The sequence below is a fragment of the Heterodontus francisci genome, chromosome 20, assembly GCF_036365525.1.
Source record: "Heterodontus francisci isolate sHetFra1 chromosome 20, sHetFra1.hap1, whole genome shotgun sequence".
Taxonomy (NCBI): domain Eukaryota; kingdom Metazoa; phylum Chordata; class Chondrichthyes; order Heterodontiformes; family Heterodontidae; genus Heterodontus; species Heterodontus francisci.
In genome coordinates this window covers 63,038,616-63,066,557 of record NC_090390.1, presented here as the reverse complement: position 1 = coordinate 63,066,557, position 27,942 = coordinate 63,038,616, and the positions used below count along the sequence as shown (strand labels likewise).

At 42.4% G+C, this 27,942-nt stretch overlaps 1 protein-coding gene across 2 annotated transcripts in view; it reads right to left on the bottom strand.

The window, feature by feature from the left end:
• Positions 1–598: 598 nt before the first annotated feature.
• Positions 599–27,942, bottom strand: part of LOC137380689 (hyaluronan-binding protein 2-like) — a 60,488-nt gene continuing 33,144 nt past the window's right edge. For both annotated transcript variants that reach the window (XM_068052943.1, XM_068052942.1), the window contains exons 5-13: positions 21,981–22,097; positions 20,415–20,534; positions 19,810–19,981; positions 18,674–18,768; positions 14,597–14,867; positions 12,254–12,396; positions 10,426–10,560; positions 10,173–10,315; positions 599–763 (exon numbers count right to left, since the gene is read on the bottom strand). In XM_068052943.1, coding sequence (XP_067909044.1) covers positions 608–763; positions 10,173–10,315; positions 10,426–10,560; positions 12,254–12,396; positions 14,597–14,867; positions 18,674–18,768; positions 19,810–19,981; positions 20,415–20,534; positions 21,981–22,097 — 1,352 coding nt within the window. In that variant the 3' untranslated portion in view covers positions 599–607. The remainder of the gene's footprint in view (positions 764–10,172; positions 10,316–10,425; positions 10,561–12,253; positions 12,397–14,596; positions 14,868–18,673; positions 18,769–19,809; positions 19,982–20,414; positions 20,535–21,980; positions 22,098–27,942) is intronic.

Below are 27,942 nucleotides of genomic sequence, written 5' to 3'. Positions count from 1 at the left end.
CTCCAGAATTGGCCTTTATAGCCACTCCAGGCGCTGCTTCACAAACCACTGACCACCTCCAGGCGCGTATCCATTGTCTCTCGAGATAAGGAGGCCCAAAAGAAAAAGAACACTATGTGTCCAATAGCATTGCGGACAGTAATTTGTACTCTCGCTATAGATTCTCCTGTAGTAAATTGTTTATGAGTGCTGGAATGAGAAATGCAAACATGAACTTACATTTTGTATGGTTGAGCACTAGGAGAGTAAATGAAAAGGAAATGTAATGTGTTTCAGTTTATTAAAAATATAATGTGCAACATTTTTCAGTTTTTTCAAAAATCAGCATGGAGTAAACTGTGATACTTCCTTTCATCTTATGTAAATTGAGACTCATTATTTTAATTTTCCAATTATCACTAATTACCAGCTGTTTTGTTTACAAGGTATTCTTTGCAAGATACACTACACCTTACCATGTGTAAGTAATATTTTAAAGCAAGTAAGGTATAGGTTAAGTAAGGCAACCTGTAGGTATTTTAATTGAGAATTATGCAAGTCCTTTCTGCAGAACCGTGTAGATGTGAGTTAAGTGTATTCGATTTAATTTCCATGTAAAAATTATTAACTAGTTTATTATTTCTTGAATCCAGTTAAGAAATGTAAGGACACGGACATAAACACCAGGTTTATTCTTTACTCCACAGCGATCACCCCAGCTCACTATTCCGTAGACCTGGTAACGTCCATCTTTCAAACAAGTCAGTGGTCCTCCAGAATCACCCTGTGACAAAATGAACAGCACTGAGTTAATTTGTTTCTTTTATTTCTTCCCATTTTCTCCCCCTTACCCCGTCTCTGACACTAGCTGGATACAGTTCCACAGGAGCCAGCAGCTATCCGCTATGTTGCCCAAATGGCCACTCTTCTTGTGTTCACCTCGAAAGTGAGAGTTGTCAGGTGTTTGAATGTGAAGGGCATCCCCAAGCCTGCAGCTGTTCTCACTTGTCCACAAGCAAGCACCAGGGGATAGTGGACAATGATCAAGAGTGGGAACCTTGAATTCTCTCCCCATTTCCAAGCTGAGGGGCACTGAGGCTAACTGCCACACCCCAACTGCTGCTTTGGCTGAGAACAGCTGACCCAATGCAGATTGGGACCTATGAAACCTGGGACCTTCTGATATGTACAGCTTATTACAATACCATGTAGTACAGTGGTGAGAAAAAAAACAAAAAGCATTCATAAAGCATGCAGCATGTTAGCTACAAAATGACAGGGCATAAAAGAACTGCATTGTCCTTAGTGGGCAGAGTCTGCCCATGAAATCAGAAGTATGCATAAAATCTCCAGAACCAAACCATTTAAGATGTTTATTTCACAGCTGGATTTCTCTCCCAACTCTGTCAATTTAACCTGTTTCAGAATTGGGCCTATAATGTCCAACCTTTAGAAATAAGTCTCAACGGTCTTGGTTGTACTAATCATACTGGAATTTCAACAGCAAAGGTTCAATGGGCAGATCCAGAAGAGTAGTGCAAAAATACAAACGGTAAAAACCACTGAGGCAGCCAGGAATGGTTCCCTCCCACAACAAGTGAGGGCAGCGACTATAGCAAATGTTGGATTTGGTGTTTAGCAATCTACCAGTGCTGAGATCGATGAGCACCTGGGATTTAGTGATCACTGCGTCATTAGATCTGGTATCAATATAAAAGGCCACCAAACAACTATGCACTGCTCCAAGAGGTTGGAAGAGCCTTGCAGAAAATGAATTGAAAAACAATACTAAAAATCAAATGGGAGGAAATGTGATCATATTTAAGCTTATTCTACTGGGCGAGGGAAAATAGAATTCTGTTTAGTATAAAAAGAGAAACATACAAAACCTAGTTGTTAGTACAGAAGTTAAGTTGAACCTAACAATCAAGCAGAATTATTTTAAAAGGAATCAAGTAAATAGGAGAGGGATTAATACAAAAGGCATCTAAATACTGATGAAGAAAGTATTAGAAAATGTAAGCAAAAGAGAAATGCAAATCAGAGTGCAGAAAGAGGCATTCAAAAAATGTTTTATGACTATGTTAGTAGGAGAAGGAAGGTCAAAGAACAGATGGGTCCATTAAAAGATAAATTGGGTAAAACTATTACAGATGATTAGGATATGGGAAACATATTGAATGGATTTTTCACATCAATTTTCACAAATGAGGACTGTAGGCAAATTCCAGTCAGAGTGAATGGGGCTCAGTGAGCCATAGCATATACAAAGGTTAGTAAAGAATATGTTACACAAAAACTGGAAGGATTAAATATCCATAAAGCCCCTGGGTGGAATGGAATATATACTGGAATCTTCAAGGAATGAAAAGCAGAAATTAGTGATGCTTTGGTTTATATTTTTCAGAGGTTCATAAATTGGGCAACTGTGGAATGACAAATACAGTTCCAATATTCAGGAAAGGAGTTATGCACAAACCATTTTTACTCCACCATCACAGCAGTAACACAGTGAAAATAGCAGTGCAACAGTTACCTCCCATTCCTACTGATGTCTGGGTCAAGGGGCAGTTTAGGCTGCAGTTGAAACAGGCAAGAGCCATATTTTGTCCTGCACTGAGACAGATATAATTGTGGAAAGATGTCAGAATAAAGCTACCTTTTTTAACCAAGGGGTCTCATACTATTTACATTATGCATGTCTTGGAAAAACAGGAAAACTAATGCAGCATTGCATGAATCTGGCTGATCAGACTCTGCCAATACTGGAAGAAAGTGGCACCCGAGACCAGAGACTGCCATGGAATCAGAAACAGTTGTAACATAGTGAAGCCATTGACGTTCTTTAGGGAAAGAATATTGGCCTACATTGACTTGTCGACAGACAAAGACACTTTTCTTCAGCATGTGATCACTAGCTGAGTATGCACCAAGTTCAAGGAATCTTCTGTTGAATGGAGCAGGTACCATTAACAATTCTGTGTTCTCAGACTGTGAGCAATAGTTTTGCAAATTGTCATTGTCTACTAAGTTAGAGAAGTTATTTTGTATTTGTTTTCAGGATGTGGGTAATGCTGGAAAGGTTGTGTTCATTACCTAGTTACCTTGAGAAAATGGTTGTGGGCCTTCTCCTTGAACAGCTGCAGCTGAAGTCCTTGCATCAATAGAGCTCTCAGAATGGTGTTGGGTACAGAATTTCAGGATATTGACCCATCGACAATGAGGGAGAGTGGCTGTATGGTGGAGAAGTTGGTCCCTGTCATATCCATTTTTAGGGTGCATAATTCATACTGCCAGGCCCTATTTATCAGGTGCAATCTCCTGCACCTGGTCTCACCTGGACGCGCGTCATGTTAATTGTATATTAGTTGTATTTAATTGTATGCAGGTGATGGGTGTTAACAGGGGATTTACTTGTGCTCCTATAATTAAAAACAGGCTGAAACTGTGATTGTTGGGTTCGGAAGTGCATGTTAGTAATGTGTATCTCTGTAAATAAATGCTTATAAAAGTATGTAAAGATTGGCTCCAGTTCAATCCTTCACTACCTGGTTTTCTGGAATACAATATGGTAGCAATAAATTATTGCCTAAAGATGGAAGTTGGAAACTAAGAAAAAGCTTTGCAGACAGAAGACTAAAACCCTAGTGGCCATCTTGGAAATGGTGTAAAGCAAGCTGACGCCATTGCCGGGGATGGACAGCCCACCCCTTCCACATGATTGGGGGGGGGGCAGCCAACCCCGACTATTTAAATGAGCCGCCACACTTGAAATTGCGGCGGCTCTTTGGCATATGGCCCACGTGGGCAGGCCGCCGTTTTTGGACCTCAAGGTGAGCTCATAAAATCCAGCCCATGGTTGAGGAGTGACCATGATTGGGAACTAAATATTCCAGGATACTAGACTTTTAGAAGAGATTGGCAAAATGGAAAATGGCAAGGGGTAGCCCTGGTAATAAAGGATGGTCAAAAGGCAGTCGAGAGCAAGGATCTTAGCTTGGAAAATCAAGATGTATAATCAGTTTGGGTGGAGCTAAGAAACAACAAGGAGTAGCAAACACTGGCTGGAATAATTAATAGGTCCCCTAACAGTATTTGTAGTGTCAGGCAGAGTACAAATTAGGAAATTAGAGCCACATATAATAAGAGTAATAGAGTAATCATGGAGGACTTTAACTTTCACACAGGCTGGGCAAACTAAATTTGCAGTAAGAGTGTGGAGGATGAGTTCATGGAATGCATACAAGATTGTTTTCTAGATCAGTATGTTGAGGAACCAACCAGGGAACAGTTTATTTTAGATCTAGTATTTTGTAATGAGAAAGGGTTAATTAATAACCTTGTAGTAAAGAAACCTTTAGGAACTATGATTGTAATATCATCGATTTTCATACTGAGTTTGAGAGTGATTTAGTTAAGTCCAAAACTACAGTCTGAAATCTGAGCAAAACAAACTATGTAGATATGAGGGGTGACTTGGCTAAGGTAAAATGGGGAACAATATTAAAAGATATGATGGCAGATAAGTAATGCACACATTTCAATAATTAATTCATAATTTGTAACAAATATACATTCCCTTTAAGAATAAAATCCACATGGGAAAAGTGGTCCAACCATGAATAACAGGAGGAGTTAAAGAGTAGTCAGCCTGAGGATTGGGAGGATCTTAGAATCCAGCAAAGATGACCAAGAAATTGATAAAGAGAAAAGAAAATATGATGGTAGACTGGCAAGATACATAAAAATAGATAGTAAAAGCTTCAATAGGTATGTTAAAGCACAGGTCCCTTAGAGGCAGAGAGAGGAGAAATTAGAATGGGTAATAAGAGACATTAAAAAAATGCTTTTTATCAGTCCTCATGGTAGAAGAAACACAAAACATTCCAGAAGTAGGTGCGAACCAAAGATCCAGTGAAAATGAAGAACATAGGAATATTATCAGTAAAGAAATAATACTGGAAAAATTAATGTGGCTTAAAGTTGACAAATCCCCTGGACCTGATGGCCCTGCAAAAGAGGTGGTACAGTGATAATGCTTTGGTTTTGATCTTCCAGGATTCCCTAAATTCTAGAATGGCTCCCATGGATTGAAAGGTAGCAAATGTAACCCCACTATTCAAGAAAAAATGGAAAGAGAAAACAGACTATAGGCCAGTTAGCCTGACATCAATAGTAGGGAAAATGTTAGAATCTATTATTAGGGATGTGGCTGCAGGGCACTTGGAAAATCATGATATGTTTAGGCAGAGTCAACATGGTTTTATGAAAGGGAAATCATGTTTTACAAATCGATGAGGGTTTTTTGACATTGTAACCAGTAGTGTGGATAGAGGGGAAATCAATGGATGTCAAGTATTTAGATTTTCAAAAAGCATTTTCTTTGGCCTTCTTGTCTCGAGAGACAATGGGTAAGCACCTAGAGGTGGTCAGTGGTTTGTGAAGCAGTGCCTGGAGTGGCTATAAAGGCCAATTCTAGAGTGAAAGACTCTTCCACAGGTGCTGCAGATAAAATTGGTTGTCGGGCTTGTTACACAGTTGGCTCTCTCCTTGCGCTTCTGTCTTTTTTCCTGCCAACTGCTAAGTCTCTTTAGCCCCGCCTTTATGGCTGTCTGCCAGCTCAGGCGATCACTAGCAACTGACTCCCACGATTTGTGGTCAATGTCACAGGACTTCATATCGTGTTTGCAGACGTCTTTAAAGCGAAGACATGGATGGCCGGTGGGTCTGATACCAGTGACGAGTTCGCTGTACAATGCGTCCTTGGGGATCCTGCCATCTTCCATGCGGCATGGCCAAGCCATCTCAAGTGCCGCTGGCTCAGTAGGGTGTATATGCTGAGGATGTTGGCCGCCTTGAGGACTTCTGCGTTGGAGATACAGTCCTGCCACCTGATGCCAAGGATTCTCCGGAGGCAACGAAGATGGAATGAGTTGAGATGTTCCTCTTGGTTGACATACATTGTCCAGGCCTCGCTGCCGTAGAGCAAGGTACTGAGGACACAGGCTTGATACACTCGAACTTTTGTGTTCCGTGTCAGTGTGCCATTTTCCCACACCCTCTTGGCCAGTCTAGACATAAGGTACCACACAGGAGGTTATTATGCAAAATTGGGTATAATATAATAGCATGGATTGAGGGTGTGTTAACAGATGGGAAACAGAGAATAGGAATAAATGGGTCATATTTGGATTGGTAGGCTTTAACTAGCGAGGTACCAGAAGGATCAGTGTTTAGGCCTCAGATATTTACAATCTATACCAATGATGTAAATGAGGGGACGGAGTGTAATGAATCCAAGTTTGCTGATGATACATAGCTAGGTGGGAAAGTAAGCTGTGAGGAGGACATAAAGAGGCTGTAAAGGGGTATAGACAGTTTAAGCGAGTGGGCAAGAACGTGGCAGATAGAATATCATGTGACGAAGTGTGAAGTTGCCCACCTGGGAAGGAAAAAATACAAAAGCAATTTTTTTTTTTTAAAAAGATGAGAGACTGGAAAATGTTTGTATTCAGACAGGACTTGGGTGTCCTTGTACATGAATCACTGCAAGTTAACATGTAGGTACAGCAGGCAATTAAGAAAGCAAAGGGTATGTTAATCTTTCTTACAAAGGGATTGGAGTATAAGAGTGAAGGAGTCTTATTGCAATTGTATAGCACCTTGATGCAACCACACCTAGAATACTATGGTCTCCTTATACACCTTGGAGGGTCTGCAACAAAGGTTCCACTAGATTGATTCCTGGGATGATAGGGCTGTCATATGAGGAGAGATTGAGTACACTTGGCCTATATTCTCTCAAATTTAGAAGATGTGATCTCATTGAAACATGTTAAATTCTTAGGAGATTTTATAGCGTAAATGCTGTTTCCCCTGGCTGGAGAATCTAGAACTAGGGGTCTCAGAATAAGGGTCAGCCATTTAGGACTGAGATGAAGAGAAATTTCTTCACTGAAAGCATTGTGGAGCTTTGGAATTCTCGACACCAAAGTGCTGTGAATACTCAGACATTGAGATGTTCAAGACAGAGATCATTAGATTTTTGGATACTAAGGGGATTTTGTGATATGGGGATATTGTGGGAAGGTGGAGCTGAGGTAGAAGATCAGCCAAGATTGATGGTGGAGCAGGCTTGAAAGGTTGAACGTCCTACTCCTGCTCCAACTTCTGATGCTTTTATATTTTAGGACCCAAAGAATGTGTACTGTGCTCAGTTTTTCCAGGTCTACAGCAATCTAACCAGCGGTCCTTAAAGGGACAACTGGAGGCCGCCAAAGAACAGGAAGTTATTTTTAACCTTTTTCTTACCTTAATGTGGTGTCAGGAGGAGCACTCACCACCCCTAATAGGACTTACCTGTGGGCTGCCTGGCATCTGAGCTGGCCGATTTTGTGAAGGCCCCAAATGGTAAGCTGCATCAGGAAGCCCGATTGGTGCTTCATTGAAATGAGACCCAAGGCCCAATTTGGAGCGAGATGTGTTGGGAGCCCTCCAACTAATGTAGAACCCTGATTTAAATATTTTAATAAGGCTCCTGCCTGTTTTGAGCCTGAGTGCTGACTACTCATTTCGAGGCCCACTCAAAAATCAAGTTGAAAGGGCCTTAATAGATGGTAGGTAAGTCTTATGTTAACATTTATGTTTGCATTACCAGCCCACTTTTCTATGTAAATGGGGCAAATAGGCAGAGGAAAATGACAGAACCCCCCCACTTTGTCTCTTGGCACCCAGCCTTCCATGCAACATTTGCTTTGAAACGATTTGATAACATGCACTGTTTCAATATTGATGAATTATGTGTACTCACTGGGTTGAAGTGCATGATTTTAAGCTACTTTCTTGCACATCAGAATGTTGTAGGAGTAGATGTGCTTTCTATGCAGATATGGGTCTGGATTGCAAGGAAGCACAGAAATGATAACGGGGATGTAGCTAATACTTCTCTGCACTTAAGGGAAAACCAGCCAGATGGTGAAAGCCCAGTTGCTTCTACTGGTCATGGTCCATGCTGAATACAATAATATTTCTGGTGGACAGCTTCTGTCACATAATGGCCAGGATTTTACAAAGCTCCTGACAGCGGGCTCTGTGGCAGGGTGGGGGGCAGACTGGAGGTCATTCCAGTAGTGGCCCGCCACGGATCCCAATGCCAGAACGGCCAGGCCCTATCTTCCCAGTGGTGGTGAAGCTCCATGGTGGCCCTCCTCCCCGCTGCTGGGCAAAGGGACCTGGATCAGCATATCTAAATTAATAACATGAATATATTTAAATAAAATTAAAAGCGGCTGTCATGCGCCTTCGATTTCCTGTCTAGGGAAAGCAGGTGCCACAGTGGTGGGGAAGGGGCGGAGCTTATGATTTTTAGTGCGAGGGTGGGGTGAATGGGGTCAAATTTACATCACTAGTGTAGGGAATGGTGGGAAGGGGTGACCTCTGACTTTGTGCAGTTTGAGGGGGGAGAAAGGTCATGTGCGGAAGGTAAGCATTTTTTGGTGGGGGGAGAGGGCATATACTGAATGTAATTGTTATTTGGGGGTGGGAAAGGGGTGACAGATATTTGATCTGATATTTGGCAGCTGACGCCATTGCCAGTGTCGGAGAGCCCGCCCTCTCCACGTGATTTGGGGGGTGGCGGGGGGCTGACTGGCGTGTTTAAATTAACCACCACAATGGCGGTGCAAGGCCCACCATTTCAGGTGCATAAAGTCTATCCCAACAAGTGCAGCAGTTTCCTGCATTAATGCTGATTCAAGTGCAAGTCCCAGTGAATGCTTAGGAGTGCCGTAACAATTTGGAGCATTTGTTACTTTGACTTCCATCCACAGTGTGGTTGCTTTGACTGACTTCAGCTGCACGTCTCTCCACCCCAAGTGACACAATGCAGTGATGGTTTCATTACTCAACCAATACCTCATTAGACACTGGGTTCGATTTTATGCGCCTGCCATTGGTCGGCCCGCCCCCCCAAATCACTTGTGAAGGCACGTGAGTGCTGGACGCTGCTCAGAAGATCACAGCCTGAGGGTAAGATTGGAGTGAATTTTATTTAAATCTATTCATGTGCTTTATTTTAATATTCAAAGCCGGGTCCCGCTGTCTAGCGGCGGTGGGGGGGCCACCATGGAGTCTCGCTGCTGGGAAGATCGGGCCTGGCACTCCCGGGGTTGGACTCCGTGGTGAGCCGCTGCCGGAACGACCTTCTGGCCTCCTCCCCCACCACGGAGCCTGACATTGGGTGCTCAGTAAAATCCCGGCGACTGTTCTTGTCAGCTCCAGGTAGCTCTCCCTTGCATGGAAGTTTCTCAATTGGTAGGCATAGTTTGAGCTTCCTGTTGTCTCAGTGCTCCCTTTCTGAAATCTTCTCTTCTATATCTTTCCTCTTCCCCACTTTTTCCTTAAAAGATGCAATGCTCTATGCTTCAACTACCCGCAATAATAAGGCATTCCATGTTTTGCTAGCAGAAATTATCCTGCTGGTTGATAAATCTACCCTTTGATTCTGGGCATTTAACTTGATTTTTTTGCCTATGTATTTTATAAGCATGTCTTCTAGTCCTATTAGAACTATCCACTTCAAATGTCTTATCCAAATCTTCCACCGCAATCCTTTTGTGAAAACCCTCAATCGTATGCTCTGAATCTATGTTCTTACAAAATTAATAACTCTAATTCTCTAACCCTTTTTTTTGCCAGAAGGAAGATCTCTAACTTTCAATATCGTCTTTGTTCTTCCTCTATATCCTCTCCAGAGCCACCAGATGTGGCACTTCACATCCAGCTACAGCCCTATTGAGCCAGTTTGTGAGTGCAAAAGACATGTCTGACAGTGAGGTCGTGTATGAAAGAGAGTATAAGGTCAGAAATGACAGTAGGACAATCACCTGCATTGCTGAACAAGGATATCACCATCTGTCAATGATTTATACCTTCAGGAAAACACCAGTTGTTTCTAGACAAATAAAGTTCAACAAGAACATTCCATATATTGACAAAAGGTTAACAGGCCCTTTAAAAGCTTTTTTTGTGATCTATTTTCTTATCAGCAGTTTACGAATAGGAGAAAAGCTAGTTACAAAAATCAACATGACACTATTTTTGCTATGTTTTTCACCATGAGGAAAATATGTCGCTAAATAACTATAGGTACTTAAGGATCATTAGAGCAATCAGACATTAAAGATGAGAACAACCTGGCAAGAATCCACTCCTCCTTCTAAATTTCCTGCACAGAACATGGATTCATCAAGGACACCAGCGTAAGATGCAGCTTTATTACAAGACCGTTGAGAAATTAGTCTTACAGAGGCATCCAATAAATATTTTGAACCGTTTCCTGAAAAGAGAAAAATGCATGAGTATCGAGTTTTTAATGTCGAATTTTAACATGTTATTAGTTCAATTTTTTTTTAAGATATGTAGAATTAACATGATGGATTTGATAACCTGATTCAGTTGTACCCCATCCTGAAATGTAGCACTCTGAGTAGAGAGGTAATAGAGCATTTGGCAGACATACTGCTTTGACATATTTGGTTTCCTTGCTGCACTGCCCTTCAACACTTTTCAATTTCATTAAGGCTGAAATATAAGCATTAAGTTAATTTAGGATTTCCATGCATAAAATCATAACAAACCTTGGGAGAGAATTGCTCTTTTAAGCCATTTATAACATTGCTAAAAATGTTCACAAATGTATTACACAGCAACCAGAGCTACGCTGTTGATGTTTAATTTTGAAGTAGGCAAATGATTTTTATAAGAAACTAAATCAAAGCAAATTCAGAAAAATAATTCTGCACCTATAATGGAAATCACTAATAACATGGAGAATCATTTAGTGAATTTGTCTCCCTGACTGGAACTTTGCCTTCCGGGATCACCATATTGGGAGTGAAGTTGCCTTTAGGATGGAAAAGTGGAAGAAGCATTTGCCTGAGTTCCAAAGCTTTGCATCAGGATTGCAAATTAATAAAGCTACTCCTCATTTAGTTTAGTTTAGAGATACAGCACTGAAACAAGCCCTTCAGCCCACCGAGTCTGTGCCGACCATCAGCCACCCATTTATACTAAGGCTACACTAATCCCATATTCCTACCACATTCCCACCTGTCCCTATATTTCCCTACCACCTACCTACACTAGGGGCAATTGCTAATGGCCAATTTACCTATCAACCTGCAAGTCTTTGGCATGTGGGAGGAAACCGGAGCACCCGGAGGAAACCCACGCAGACACAGGGAGAACTTGCAAACTCCACACAGGCAGTACCCAGAATTGAACCCGGGTCACTGGAGCTGTGAGGCTGCAGTGCTAACCACTGCGCCACTGTGCCACCCAAACTGTATGAGCATCTACATATATATGAAACTTATGGTTTTATCCATCGAGTTACTACGCCACTGCATTAAACAGGTTGAAGAAAAATATCTGAGGCTGGAATGTTACATTGGGAAGAGGCTCCACCCAACAGCTGAAAAGTCGGTGGCGAGCCCGCCTCTGCCGAGCCTGGGGAGCTGGGCCTGGATTTTACGCTCCCCAGGCCCATAGTTGGTCTTGGGTGGGACTTCCACCTCATTGAGGCAGGAAATCCTGCCTAATGGAGCTGCTGGCCAATCAGTGGGCCAGTAGCTCTTAGTCCCAGCAGCGCCACCGGGAGCAGTGCCCACTACTGGGACTAGACCCAGCCATCTGAAGCAAGAGGAAGGAGGAGGACAGTTGGCTGGGCCCTGTTGAGGCAAGAGGGGGGGATTGCTCATTTGGGGTGGGGGGTGGGGAAACAAGTGTTGTCCAGTGGGGCGTTTGGACCATGGGGAGGCCGTCCGTGGGGCACAGGGTGCCCGATCATGAGGGCCCGCCCAGCCCGCAAGAAGACCGCCTGGTTTTACCTGGCAGCGTTCTTGGGGCCTTTGCTGCCTGGCCGCCTTGGGTAAAATACCAGCGGCGGTGGGAGGAGGCCCTTAAGTGGCAGTTAATTGGCCATTTAAGGGCCTTGATTGGCCTGGGGCGGGTGGGCCGTTTCTCACCGCTGCCACCCCGCGTAAAATTGCAGCGGGGGCGGGGGGTTGGGAACAACCTGCCCCCCCCCCCCACCGCCCACTCAATTTTACAGCCACCTCCTGCCACCAGCCCGCTCATTGGAGGAACTGTAAAATTCTGGCCTGATTATTTTTTGAAGCACTTCCTACCGAAATGGAACCAGTCATCCAGTAATGTCTGTGATTTTCAGCTTGCATCTCATTGACTGATAGACTAAAAAAAAACGTTTGCTCACCAATGTCATTGTATAAGGCATTGTCTGTTTCTTCATAGTCTGGATGTGCAATAATTCGCTCGACATCGAACTTCTGTTCATTTAGTTCTGTTTGATCTATATTGTGTTTCCCAAGTAGGACTTGATAATGCTTGGCTTGTGTGCTACAAATCATTGGGGTGGTAAAAATAATCAGAATCTCATAGAAAGTCAGTGCATAGATTAAATTCCATTATAGAGTCATTTACTTAACAACTCATCGAAAACAACACAGATTTGCACCGGCAAGGTAATTAACAAGACCTTAATTGTCCTTAGCAAGTAAAATATATAATTTTAAAATAATAATACGGCTGAAATGTCAAAAATTATTCTATTCTTACTGTTATTATCTTTCTTCCACATTCTGGCTAGAATTTTATGCCCTCCCCAAAGAGTGGGATGGTGGCGGGGGTGGGGGCATAAAATGGAGTGGGAGGCTCTGGGGACCCCTTCCCGACCTGGTCCCACCTCCGCCACCATTTTACACGGGCAGCAGTGGCAAAAAATGGCCTGCCTGCCCCAGGCCAATCAAGACGCTTAAGTGGCCAGTTAAGGGTCTCCACTCGCCACCACGGGGGTTTTACCCTTGGCCAGTTGGGCGGCCCAGGCCTGAGAAAAGCCGCCTGATTTTGTCAGGCGGCTTTCTGATGGCCTTGGGTGGGCGGAGGGGGTGGGGGGGGGGGGGGTGGTGCCATCCTGGTCAGGCACCTTGTGCCTCCAGTTGACCGTGCTTGCCTTGCTGGGGCCCAACCGATCACCCCCGGCGAGGCCCTAAAAACTCACCTTCGATTCGGGACCATCCTTCTTCTTCTTGTGGAAGATAGGTTGCAGTCCCAGCAGTAGCCACTGCTCCCAGTGGCGCTGCTGGGACTAAGTGCCGCTGGCCCACTGATGGGCCGGCAGTTCCATTAGGCGAGACTTACTGCATCAGTGAGGTGGAAGTCCCGCCTAAACCCCATTAAGGGCCTGGGGACCATAAAATCTGGACTGGATCCCCAGGCCCGGCAGGGGTGGGATCGCCACCGAATTTTCAGTTGGTGGACAGCTGTCGTCCGCCAAGGGAAAATTCTGTTCTACATTATTTATTTTCTATATTCTCTATTTTATTCTTCTCTGTTCATTAAATTATTATCTGTTTTTATAGTATTCCTAGCCTATTATCCTGTGCTTTCACCAGCCCACTGCTCACCTTTGAGTTGGGGCTTGTTTAACATTGTCTCTTCAGGTTGAAAAGCAGTTCAAGAGGCGAGCATTTGCAAGCATACACATAAAACATGGCTGAAAGAATTATATGAAGTCCACTACTGCACACTTCCTTCACTAGATGGAATGAACTTATGCATGATCTTATTCAACCCCTAGTAATGCTAAATCAGTGAAGAAAGAACCGTGGCTAATTTCAGAAAATCTCTGGGAAATTGCTCCCTGACCTTAGACAATCAAGCAACTCCAGGAGACCATGAGCAAGCTAGTATATTCCACATACAGGGTATAAGAATGATTGCCCATGCATAAACATGGCCTGAGAAACATAAGCTAGAAGCCAGGAGCATAAAATTGTTAACCTACACTTGCTTTCAAATTGTATCTCATGAAAAGCAGTGCATATGATTTGTTCCTGCTGATGTTCTATATCTTTCCCACAGTCTAAACAGAGAAATTCAAAATACAGGGAGTTGGACCATGTTAAAACAAATACCTGACATAAATGGAGTAGTAATTGAGTACACACTGAATGAGGTTGTTCAATCTTGTTTAAGGGAGCTGTGCCACAAACGGTAGGAGAATTGGTCCATATTCCAAGCATGGGTCGAGAATGTTGAGAACCCCTATTTGGATGCAATTCTCTGAGTTTTTTTCAACAGAAATAATTCCGAAGATCAATTTCCGGAACCATTCACGATTCAGCATCTGTTGATTACTTCTTCCTGTCAGGCAGGAATTTGCTCTCCTACACTTAGATGCACCTTCATATTGATCAGTGACTTTTAGGAATAGCTAGAAAGCTAAAACAACCCACCATGGTCATTCATTTGCTCATTCACAATTTCTAATGGTCTCATCCAGGTGGTTTGGCTTCTAACTAGAAATAAAAACTGATAAGACTTAGCTCTAGAAATGACCAGCTTCTTAATTGTCTGTAAGTGCCCAACAAAACACCACCTGCTGCTTATCCATCATTTTTCATGCAAATATAAAAGTGATTTTTTTTTTTAATGGTTATCCATAATCCACATTATGCACAGCAAACTCTAGCTACCATTCCACAGCTCCTCCAGATTATTAGACTCGTGCATTTATTATTTCTTTCTAAGCACATACCTTGCCTCTAAGCAGTGAGCTGCAGTAAGAACCCAACAGGGTGCAATCAAGGCTCCTCCACATTGATGCCCTTGATCATAAATATGTATCGAAGATTTTAGTTGCACGGATGCCTGCCAAGGGTGTCTGCCAGAAGTTGTCTTTTGTCCACCATAGACACGACTTAAATTTCTTCTTAGTGCTACTTCTCCACAGCTTTCAAAAGATGAAGGGAGCCCACTGGTAGGGCCAGTCTCAATCTCAGTCTCAGTCTGAGGCACAGCAGTAGTTTCTACATGAAACACAAAATGCTTTTAGTTGCTGTCAAAGGTGCTTAGTTCAATATATTTGGATGTGGGGACCAAATGTAGAATTTCCAAGTTCGCGGATGACATAAAACTAGGTGGAAATGTGTGTTGTGAGGAAGATGCAAAGTGGCTTCAAGGAGATTTGGACAGACTTAGTGAGTTGGCAAGAGTGTGGGAGATGAAATATAATGTGGAAAAATGTGAGGTTATCCATTTTGGTAGGAGGAACAGATATGCAGAGTATTTCTTAAATAAGAGATTAGAAAGTGTAGATGTACAAACCTGGGTGTCCTTGTTAATAAGTCACTGAAAGCTAACATGCAGGTGAAGCAAGCAATTAGGAAGGCTAATGGTATGTTAGCCTTTACTGCAAGAGGATTTGAGTACAGGAGTAGTGAAGTCTTGCTTCAATTGTATAGAACCTTGGATAGACTGCACTTGGATTACTGTATGCAGTTTTGGTCCCCTTACCTTAGGAAGGATATTGTTGCCATAGAGGGAGTGCAATGAAGGTTCACCAGACTTGTTCCTGGATAGCAGGACTGTCCTATGAAGTGAGATTGGGGAGACTGGGCCTGTATTCTCTAGCGTTTCGAAGAATGAGGGGTGATCTCATTGAAACCTACAAAGTACTTAAAGGGATAGACAAGGTAAATGCAGCTAAGATGTTTCCCCTGGCTGGGGAAATTAGAACCAGGGGACACAATTTCAAAATAAGGGGGACGCCACTTAGGACAGAGATGAGGAGAAATTTCTTTACTTAGGGGGTTGTGAATCTTTGGAATTTTCTACTCCAGAGGGCTATGGAAGTTCAGTCATTGAGTATGTTTAAAGCAGAGACTGACAGATTTCTAAATACCAATGACATAAGGGGGTATGAAGATAGTGTGGGGAAAAGGCATTGTCATGGATGATCAGACATGATCATATTGAATGGCACAACAGACTCGATAGGCTGAATGGCCTACTCCTGCTCCTATGTTCTTCTGTTCTAAAACCTTGCCCCTGAAGTAACTTACGCTAAGCTAACTAATGCTGAAAAACAGAAAAGAAGACATGCATTAAAAAACACTTCATCATTTTGCTCAGGAACATCTCAAAGTGCGTGACTCATACAAATCATTATTTAGGCCACAGTTAGAATATTGTGGGGGAAGTTTCCATTAGTTGCCAGAACAATTGGCTGAAGCAATGCAATAGATTGGGGAATTTAAAATGTAGGTGAGTAACATCCAAAACCACTTACATTCATATTTTCTCCAATCATTTACACTGGTTCATGATTCAATTTGCCCAAATCAGGCCCCATCCAAAAACCTGGCCCCAGGTCCTTATTGCATTGGTTTGGGAAGGCTCTTCAAATTGCATTGATTTTCTTAGGTGTACAGGCACTGGCAGGTACATTTTAAAAGCTCTTACCTATCATAAAATATTTGGTTTACAAAGAAATTGACTCGTGTAGGCCATCGGTGCTATTAAAAGGCTCAGTAGAGTCTTTTCAAAGTCATTTGCAGTGATTTTGAATCAGGTTACTCATAAGCAGAGGACTCCCTAATTAAAAAGGCTTATTTTTGGTGATAAACCCATTTTCAGCTGTATTAGTATAACTACACCAGGTTACCACTCTTAAATATATCGAGGAATAATTTTTAATGGAAAGAGAAGAAAAGCAGTTATGTTCTATTGTGTTGCCCGATGGCATTGGCTCATGGAAGATTTTACGTTTGTGATTACGCAAATTAATTTTAGCCTAATCCCCGCAATTCCAAATGTATTCTGGCCGCAATTTCTGTTTGCACCCAAAACGGAAACTCGACCTTGCAGTGTCCAGTTTTGGTGTCTTACCTCATGGAGGATGTCAAGGCCATGGAGAGGCTGTATAAAAGATGCTTTAAGGTGATGCCAAAAATAAGAGATATTTGTAATGAAGAGCAACCAAAGAGACACTGGGGCTCTTTTCATTAAAAGAGAGAATGTTAAGAAAGGTGTCTGGGAAAAGGATTCAAAACAATAAAAGGTTGTGCTAAGATGATGAGAGAAGAAGGGTGCCTCAGCAATTAAAAAAAAAATTCCATGTGTCTTCTGCTAACTTTTGAAATTCAGCTGATTGCATTCCAACCTTTGAATGTAGAAATCCCAAACCCCGCATGCCTAGAAATATTGGGTGCCAAACAATCACAAACATCCTTGGTGTCTAGCATTGCTAAAGGCATAAATGAGGGAAATAGGGAATGCTGTTAAATGCAGGTTCAGCTCCAAATTCTGCACTCACCCCTCCAATATTATGTCACAAAATGGCGATTCCCAGTCATAGGAATTTTGGGGCCAATTTGTTTATGTCTCAATATAAATACCAGACAGTAAACATTATGTGATTACAAACTTTCTGTTGCAGTCTTTCTTTGCCCTATAATCTGAGATTTCTGTCTAAAATAAAAATTAAGCATAGTTTAAATCTGAAACCATATCTGCAAAAGAGCTTTTGAAATTCAGTCCACGTTTTGTTTTCAAATCTGTGGAAAAACGCAGGAGCTCAGAACTCCTGTTGCCAGATAGGTAAGGATTTGCTTCAAGTCATGACTGAGAGAATTAGTGCAAAGAGAATTCAGAGGAAATTTTACGAATTGCACAAGTTTAGACTACAGCAGCTTGAGAATTACAGATCTAGGTGCAGTGAGGAACTCCCTTCATCAGATTTGTGGCAGTCAGCAGGGCAGGGTTCAAAAGCATTTATGTGAAGAGGCATGAATATTTTGGAGGTTTTTGCTAGATTACTTAATGGCTTCAAAGAGCATTCATCCAAAATCTGACTCCAAGGGCTGGATTTTGGGCTGGAGGTGGGGCTTCTGGCGCCAGGCTGAAAAACCCACCTCTGACTATTCATGCCCGACCCCCGGAGTGATCCTCCTGTCTTATTGAATCAAAGTTTTAGGAGGCAGGATCCCCATTCCTTTAAAGACTTGAAAGAGGTGGGGATCCCGCCTCCAAGAGCTGCCAGCCAATCAGAGGGCTGGCAGCTCAGCAGCGTCACTGGAAGTGGTGGCCACTGGCGGTACTGCAGAGACTTCAGATCCAGGCTCCGCGGTGGAACCCTGGAACAGAGGTAGGTGAGGCAGTGTCATTGGGGGCAGTACAGAAGGCCTTGGCGAGGGGGTTGTGCAGTCCAAGGGCAGGGGTCCTGGGGGGGGGTAAAGTTGTTCCTGGTGGGGGTCCTTTGTGGGCCACAAATTGCCCATGGAGCGGAGACACCCCTCACACGTCCGCAGGGAGGGTGCCTCATTTTACAAGGCATCCTCCCCATGTGGCAGAGGACCCCTGCCCCACGCTCCTGTTAAGATGACAGCGGCAGCAGGAAGGGCCTCCGTTGGCCTTTGGGTGTGAAGGCCATCAACGGCCTATCCCATCCCCGGGAAGATCGCTGGGCGATGGGGAGTTAACGGGCCCTCCGCCCCACTGCCTCCCCCCCTATCAGTCGTGATATGTCCAACCCCCCCCCCCCCCCCCCGCGCCCCCCTACCGCCTCTGACCCCACCTCAGGGTCCTCACAAAATCCCGGCCCTAGTCTGTACCTTTCATGCTGCTAGTCTGCATGAATGTATTCTATTTAGGTATTTAGGTAGTGATGAGAAAATAAGACTATGTAGGGACAAATGGTCTCATAAAAAAGAAACTTGACTAAAAGGTATCCTTGAAATGCCAGAACTTAATGAGTAGGTAAGCAGTGTATGATATACAATGACATGCTGTAGTCAATCAAAGACAATACCACAAATCTTTTAGCTGTACGCACCTCTCTGGCACGGAGAAATGACACAAAAATCCCATTTCAGTTTTCCATTTTGTTCTTTAAAAAAGCACCAAGGTTTTTTATCATCATCCGGATTCCTGATCAAATATAAAGTTTAAAAACGATGTCAGTTTTAGCCACTTGGTAGCATGCCGAGAGTGAACATCCATTTCTTCTGATTATTGTTGTCATTTTTATTTTCCCCTTTACATCCTCTCAGACCTAATTCTAATTTCAAGTTTCCTCCTTTAATTGGCAAAAGTGAGGTGCATTTCAGCTGGACAAGACTTGTCTGTTTTATCCTGTTCTACACCATCCTCAGCATGAGCATTCAATTGAAGTAAACTATAGGTCCTTCTTACAACTACGAAGCTGAATTCCCTTTAAGAAGAAGGACCCAATTTGAAGGGCTTATCCAGCAGCTCAGTTATAATCAGGCACTAAGAAGCTATGGCCGGAATGTTATGACTACTGCCCCTGGGAGCGGACTGGAGGTGTGGGACGTAAAATTGATTGGGAGGCAGGGGTTGCCATTCCCATCGCCTACCCATCCCCACTGCCATTTTACCAGCAACGGGAGAGGTGGTAAACTGCCTGCCCACCCCAGGCTAATTGAGGCGCTGAAGTGGCCAATTAATTGCCATTTAAGGGCCTCCTGTTGCCGCCATTGGTGTATTACCAGCAGCGGACAGGCACTTCGCCACCTGGGGAGGCTGCCCAGTTAAACCTGGCGTCCTCTGCGGGCTGGGGGGGCCCTCCTAATCAGGCACCCTGTGCCCCAGAGGGCCCCCTGCTGCACAAGCCCCCCACCATTGAAGCACCTTCTTATACCCTCCTAATCGACCCCCACCCCCCTCACCAGGGCCAGCCGATTTTACCCAGTTTTCGGCGCCGCCATCCATGCTGCTCCTCAGGCTAAGTGCAGTCCCAGCAGCGGCCACTGCTCCCAGTGGCAGTGGGCCACACAAAATCACTGTGTGGTTTCCAGCAGGACTCAGGCCTTCGCATCTGATATTGTGGGTTTCTCATGGCCAATGTGCTGCAGGTACTGATTATTGGCCTTAGTATAACACCAGGTCAGGGTTAGGGTGAGAATTAGGCTAAGTGACTGCTGCAGATTCTTTATAGTATATGTTTACCTGCAAAATCTGTGATCTCCAAGACCATTTTCTTCTGCTTGGTCCCCAAATATATTGATATTTTTCCTTAGAAGCAAATGCGAACTCCAGTATAAACACTTCCTCCCCTGTTCTGTTGTACTAACATTGCCTCTGTAGTTTTCACCATTTCCCTCATAACAGTCACTGGAATCTGTAGAATGTTAAAGCCTAGAGTTACTGGTAGGTAGATATAAATTTAACAATATCAAATATTCACCTTGGGTGTGACTAGTATCCTAGCCCAAAAACTCAGAAAATCTATATGTGACTAGTATTAAACCAGAAATCATACAATATTTTGGTGCTATCTATTCAAAATAAGAAAAAAAAGCTGGAGAATTTTATCCATCTTCTAAACATCACTTTAGCATTACAGCAGATTTTATTTACCAATGGATACAAATAACTTAATGGAAGTGCATGTGCTGTATCGAGTCAAAAAACTAGTTCCAAATTACTGATTTGAAAGTTGTAATGAACTACTTGGATTGAATATGAATATATATATATATATATATATATATATACACACACTTATTTAAAAATAAAGAAATCCTTTGAACACAAATAGAAAGCATGATTACCTATTTCACAAAATTTCCCTCCGAATGATTTTGGACAGGCACAACTAAAAGTTCTTCTTTTTCTGCCCTTTCTGCAAGTTCCTCCATTTCTGCAAGGGTTTATTGCGCACGTGTGAATTGCTAAGAGGAGATGGTTGAGAAACAGTGTTTAAACTTCATAATATCTCCAAGGAAATATTAATTTCTGACTGCTACCTTTCCTTTACGTGTTACTGGTTTTTCTTCCACTTTGAGACTCTTTAACTTCAATAAAACAATAGTAAACACTCAGAGGAAAACATACAAGGAGCAATTAGCCCTTGTGGTGCCTGATTGTTGGGGCCAGTTTCCAGACATGATCTTGCAGACCTGATCTCCCGTAGAAGGGTGCCAGCTGCTAATTTGTCAGCTGGCAACATCCAAGTGTCAGGGCTATCTGTTTAAAACAACCTTTAGGCCCATTGACTATGCTAATTGGGAGTAGTCCAGCTGGTTAATCATTAATGGTACCTTTGAGTACTGCATTTTGACCAGGTATCGCGCTACCAAGACAGCCACAGTGAATGGACTTTGTTCTGAACTTCCAAATTAGTCATGTCATCTTGGAGCCATTTTGAGCCTAAATAGAACGCACTTACATCCACCTAAGGAAGTTAGACACTTGTTGATTTTTAGGGAAGTGAAAAGCATGGGCTTGAACCCTTGATAGATGGACAGCAGGAACCCAGAACTCCTCATGAGTTTCATTTACTGCTTATTAGCCCAGGTATACAATTGCATCTCAGTTCACAGTATGCCCTGGCTTGTTGTCACCTGCAAATGAAAGTACATCGTATCGAGACTTTGATTGCAGGTTTTTATGTTGAGCAGGATCAGGAAATAGGGTTGGGTGGGGGTCGTGTGGATGGAGGTGTTCCAAAGTAGACTTGTGATGGACTGCAGTCAATCCCCTCTCTTTGTGGCCCATCTCCCTTCACCACTATCATTTGCTTTTGTGAAAAGAAAGATTCCTGTGGAAATTTATCAATGATCCTGTGGAAGTTGAGTTGCATTATACCATTTGATTTGGTCAAATTCAAAAATTCAAACTTCATTTGAGTCCCTGATAGTTTTAACTTTCTCCTTTAGTACCCTTTTTGCTGTTACATCAGTACAAGAACTAATTAGTGTTTAACTAGTGTTTAACATCTGCTGTTATTTTCCTTTCCATTTTCCTTCCCGAATTTTTTTAGCTGATTTCAATTTAACTTTGTACTTGCATCAATACTCCATCCCCTCTCTCTTCTCTGTAACAGCTTTGTAAATTTTCCCCTTTGTTTTAGTCATTGATCCATTTTGGAGCACTTTTATTCTTTTTGCTATGGTATGCTTCAATGCAAGGGGTGATTCTGTGATCCAACATTCCCAGTGGGAAGTGGAAATATCTGTCAGAGGAGCACTGGATTGCAGAATCACCTGCATGAGCTCCTCTTGCATAATGGTTTTGAAGAATGCCCTTTTGTCTTTGACAGATTTCTTGACAGCATTTCACAAGGCATTATAAAAAAATAAGCAAATCATGTTGAAAAATAGAAATGGTTACCATACGTTTTTTACAGCTTGGTGGTTTGAATGGATAGTCACATTTACACTTATGGTATGGTGGAACAGCATTGAGGACACACTCTCCATGTTTGCATGTTTTCTTTCTACAGGGATTTTTCACTGCAATTTAAAGAACAATATTTTAAAATGTGTCCAGTTGTTTTTCTCCTGACTTACCCTTTCCTGTTGTAAAGTAGAATGTGAATCGGGCCTCAGTCATCCAGAAGAATTAATATCAGTCAACCATGAGCATGGACTTAACTAGGATGCTGATGCAGTTTCAGAAAAAGTTAGGAATCAGAAAGAACTTGAATTTATTTTGCACCTTTCACATCATCACAATCTCCTAAAGTTCTTCACAGCCGAAGTATTACTACTGAAGTGTAGTCACCACTGCATAATAGGAAAATAATTTAAACCGAATAAGAAAAATTATGAATGTACTCAATAATAGCTGATAAATGTTTCCTACCATCTTTAAAGTTTCATATTTCAAATCATTAAAAATATAATTTCTTCAGGGATGGTTTTCTATTATTTAGGAGCAAATTTTACTGAAAGAAATTTAAGCAGTACAGCAAAAGAAAGATATTTCTACAGAATTCTATCACTTCAAGGGTAACGTTACAACCTCCTTAAATTATACAAGCAGTACACCAAAGAACAGCAATAATAATAGATCTCAAATGTGTTGAACTGAACAGATTATCAGAAGGTTGTGGTTAAATTTGGTACAGGCATCACAGGTTTGTACTGTAATGGGAGGGAAACTGAATGAAACGCACCTGCTATTTTGACTACAATTAAAGCTAAGTTTATTTATTTCTGGCTACATGTTTGGATTTGCTTTGTAGAGGAACAATAACCTTGGTAAATTTTAATACCATCCCTTATCTCTGCAATGTATGTTGTGTGCATTTTTAAAACTGAATTATCAAGCGATAGAAGGTGATAATCATAACCAAACCAAAAGTCAGCTGTGGCTCAGTTGGTAGCAACTTTACTTTCAGACAAAAGGTTATCAGTTCAAGTCCCACTCCAGGACTTGAGCACACAAATCTAGACTGAGGGTCCAGTGCAATACTGCACTGTCAGAGGTGCTGCCTTTTGGATGATGCGCTAAACCAAGGCCACATCTGCCCTTCCAGTTATCCTTGGTGTGCTGGCCAATATTTCTCCCTCAATCATTACAAAAAACAGATTATCGGGCCATTATCACATTGCTGTTTGTGGGAGCTTGCTGTGCACACATTGGCTGCTGTATTTCCTACATTACAACAGTAATGACACTTCAGAAGTCCTGAGGTCGTGAAAGGCACTATAGAAATGCAAGTTTTTTTTAGGTGTACCCTAAGGTTCATCTTGTCATCCTTACACAGAACACAAAAGGATGTTACTTGTGCTAAAATTCAAGGATATTCCTTTTTTAAAAATAAATTATGTTCTACTTTGGTTTTGTACTTTACCCTCTTACTCTGTTTCTTTGCACTTTCTTAAATAGTAGATTTTGAATGTAATTGATTTTCCTGCCCTTATATTCTTTGCTTTATGAGTAATTTCTTGGATTTAATATATCTTAAGTTCAACCTAGCTGTGTATGCTACTCATTCTACTGGTGGCAACTGTTTTAAGGCTACCAGCTCCTTCGTGAAAATTCAGAAAGGTAACTTATGGAATGTAAACTTAACCCCCTCCAATAATTCAGCACCAGTGAAACCAGTCTCCTTGTAAACTAATTTTCATTGAACTTCAAGAGAGCATGATGTCCCACTGGTTATGCAACTAGACTTACAACCCAAAGATTTATGGCTACTATATCAGGTTGTGGAATATTGAACATAGAACATAGAACAGTACAGCACAGTACAGGCCCTTCGGCCCACGATGTTGTGCCGAAACTTTAACCTACTCTAAGATCTAAGTAACTACCTACCCTTCATTCTACTATCATCCATGTACCTATCCAAGAGTCGCTTAAATGCCCCTAATGTAACTGCTTCTACTACCACCGCTGGCAGTGCATTCTACGCACCCACCACTCTCTGTGTAAAGAACCTACCTCTGACATCTCCCCGAAACCTTCCTCCAATCACCTTAAAATTATGCCCCCTGGTGATAGCCCTTTCCACCCTGGGAAAAAGTCTCTGGCTATCCACTCTATCTATGCCTCTCATCATCTTGTACCCCTCTATCAAGTCACCTCTCATCCTTCTTCGCACCAATGAGAAAAGCCCTAGCTCCCTCAATCTTTCTTCATAAGACATGCCCTCCAGTCCAGGCAGCATCCTGGTAAATCTCCTCTGCACCCTCTCTAAAGCTTCCACATCCTTCCTATAATGAGGCGACCAGAATTGAACACAATATTCCAAGTGTGGTCTAACCAGGGCTTGATAGAGCTGCAGCATAACCTCGCGGCTCTTAAACTCAATCCCCCTGTTAATGAAAGCCAACACACCATACGCCTTCTTAACAACCCTATCAACTTGGGTGGCAACTTTGAGCGATCTATGGACATGGACCCCAAGATCCCTCTGTTCCTCCACACTGCCAAGAATCCTGTCTTTAAGCCTGTATTCTGCATTCAAATTCAACCTTCCAAAATGAATCACTTCACACTTTTCCAGGTTGAACTCCATCTGCCACTTCTCAGCCCATCTCTGCATCCTGTCAATGTCCCGTTGCAACCTACAACAGCCTTCCACACTATCCACAACTCCAGCAACCTTTGTGTCATCGGCAAACTTGCTAACCCAGCCTTCCACTTCCTCATTCAAGTCATTTATAAAAATCACAAAGAGCAGAGGTCCCAGAACAGATCCTTGTGGAACACCACTGGTCACCAAGCTCCATGCTGAATACTTTCCATCTACTACCACCCTCTGACTTCTATGGGCCAGCCAATTTTGTATCCAGACAGCCAACTTTCCCTGTATCCCATGCCTCCTTACTTTCTGAATGAGCCTACCATGGGGAACCTTATCAAACGCCTTGCTAAAATCCATATACCCCACATCCACTGCTCTTCCTTCATCAATGTGTTTTGTCACATCTTCAAAGAATTCAATAAGGCTTGTGAGGCATGACCTGCCCCTCACAAAGCCATGCTGACTGTCTCTAATCAAACCATGCTTTTCCAGTAATCATAAATCCTGTCTCTCAGAATCCTCTCCAATAATTTGCCCACTACCGACGTAAGACTGACTGGTCTATAATACCCAGGGTTATCCCTATTCCCTTTCTTCAACAAGGGAGCAACATTTGCCACCCTCCAATCATCTGGTACTACTCCAGTGGACAATGAAGACGCAAAGATCATTGCCAAAGGCACAGCAATCTCTTCCCTCGCTTCCCGTAATATCCTTGGGTATATCCCGTCTGGCCCCAGGGACTTATCTGTCCTCATATCATTCACAATTTCCAGCACATCCTCCCTCTTAACCTCAACCTGTACGAGCATATCAGCCTGTTTCACGCTGTCTTCACAAACGACCAGGTTCCTTTCACTAGTGAATACTGAAGCAAAGTATTCATTTAGGACCTCCCCACCTCCTCTGACTCCAGGCACAAGTTCCCTCCACTATCCCTGATCGGCCCTACCCTCACTCTGGCCATCCTCTTGTCATCCAATGTTCCTTCACCCTACCATCCCTTCCCTGCCTCATCGGGACAAACCTATCGCAGCAAGTGCTCCCTAAACAACCTCCACATTTCTGTCGTGCATTTCCCTGAGAACATCTGTTCCCAATTTATGCTCCCCAGTTCCTGCCTAATAGCATTGTAATTCCCCCTCCCCCAATTAAATATTTTCTCATCCCGTCTGCTCTTGTCCCTCTCCATGACTATAGTAAAGGTCAGGGAGTTGTGATCACTATCACCGAAATGCTCTCCCACTGAGAGATCTGCCACCTGGCCTGGTTCGTTGCCAAGCACCAAGTCCAACATAGTCTCCCCTCTAGTCGGCCTATCTACATATTGAGTCAGGAAACCTTCCTGGACACACCTGACACAAACTGCTCCATCCAAACTATTTGCACTAAGGAGGTTCCAATCAATATTAGGGAAGTTGAAGTCACTCATGACAACAACCCTGTTACTTCTGCACCTTTCCAAAATCTGCCTCCCAATCTGTTCCTCCATGTCTCTGTTGCTATTGGGGGGGTCTATAGAAAACTCCCAAAGTGACTGCTCCTTTCCTGTTTCTGACTTCCACCCATAATGACTCAGTAGACAAACCCTCCTCGATGACCTCCCTTTCTGCAGCTGTGATACAATCCCTGATTAACAATGCCACTCCCCCACCTCTGAATTGATAATTCTGGTAAATTGTTGAGTAGCACTTGCAATTGATCACAAAAGCTGCTGGATTGTTGTAAAAACATAATCATTTACCAATGCTCTTCAGGGAAGAGAACTTGCCACTCTTATGTGGTCTGGCCTACATATGACTAGTCCTGAAATATGTAGTTGACTTTTACTACCCTCAGGACAAAGAGTGATGGATAATAAATTTTGCTTTGCCAGTGTCACCCACATCCTAAAGGACAAATAAATAAAAAGAAATCTTAACAATGATTATTTAGATGTGTGTTCTACACTGCTTCACTGTAATGATGCTCCTATAAAATGACTTTTTACATTAGCATAGATTGTCAGCTGTGGCTCAGTTGGTAACATACTTTCTTCTATAATCCTAAAGTGTTGGGTTTATATCCCATGTGGGGGCTTAAGTGCCAAAATCAAGGTTGACATTCCAGTAGAGTACTGAGGGAGTGCTGCACTGTCGGAGGTCCTGTCTTGCAGAGAAGATGTTAAACCGAGGCCCCCATCCACCTGCTCAGGTGGCTGTAAAAGATCCAATGCTAATACTTTGAAGAAGAGCAGAGGAGCTATCTCCAGTGGCCTGGTCAATATTTAGTCCTCAATCAACATCACCAAAACAGATTATCTGTCCATTAGCATATGGTTGTTTGCTGTGTGCAAACTGGCTGCTGCATTTCCTACACTTCAAAAATGTCTACATTTCATTGGCTGTAAAGTGCTTTGAGATGTCTGGTGGCTGTGAAAGGCACTATATAAATGCAAGTCCTTCATTTTATTAGGGAAAATTGATTTTGTCCATCATTCATTCAAGATCCAAGCTAGACTGTTCAAGATTAAACCTATATTCCATCACAATTAGTTTTGGTCAGCATTTCTTAAACTTGAAGTTTTCAGTTATTAATATTATTTTATGATTAAACAAGTTTTGGTCATATTATTACTTAATATTACTTCATTATTAAACAATATACAGAAAATGTTCCAAAATATAATTTGGAACAGCATATTATTTTCCTTCAAACAGGATTTGCTGCTATACTCAGCTCTCGCTATCTACAAAGAAAATTGGAAATGTAGAGTACGTAGCCTATTGTCATCTCGACAGCATTCTGCCACTAATCATCCATAGCATGTGCTAAGCTGTAAAGATTGACATGTTGGAACATGAGAGGAATGGAGATAAACAATGGTAATTTAAATTTAGTATAGCACGAATTTAAGTATCTTAGAGGGTGGAGTGCCCTTTTGCCAAACTCGTGAGTTAAAGTCAAATTCAAGCCACTGAATATGCAACATAAAACAAGTCATTTTTTTTTTTAGCATAAATTGAAGATCTCAGATTAACAAGGATAGGCAAGGCAGAAACTGAGGTTGGGGTTCAAGTATTTTTGTGATAGTGGGATGGGGGTTGAGGCTGGTGGTCACGATGACCCTGACCTGTGATTACTTGCTGCTGACACCAATTGACAAAAATCAAAAATGGTTCCACCCCATAGCAGTTCCATCTTACACTTTGATGTGCACAATAATAGAGCAAATGCATAAATCAAAGGAAGAAATGTAACTGATTTAAATTATAATCTTATTTTTTTTAATGTGTGCTGAGATTGTGAGCAATGCGGACAAAATCGCTTCTAATACCCAT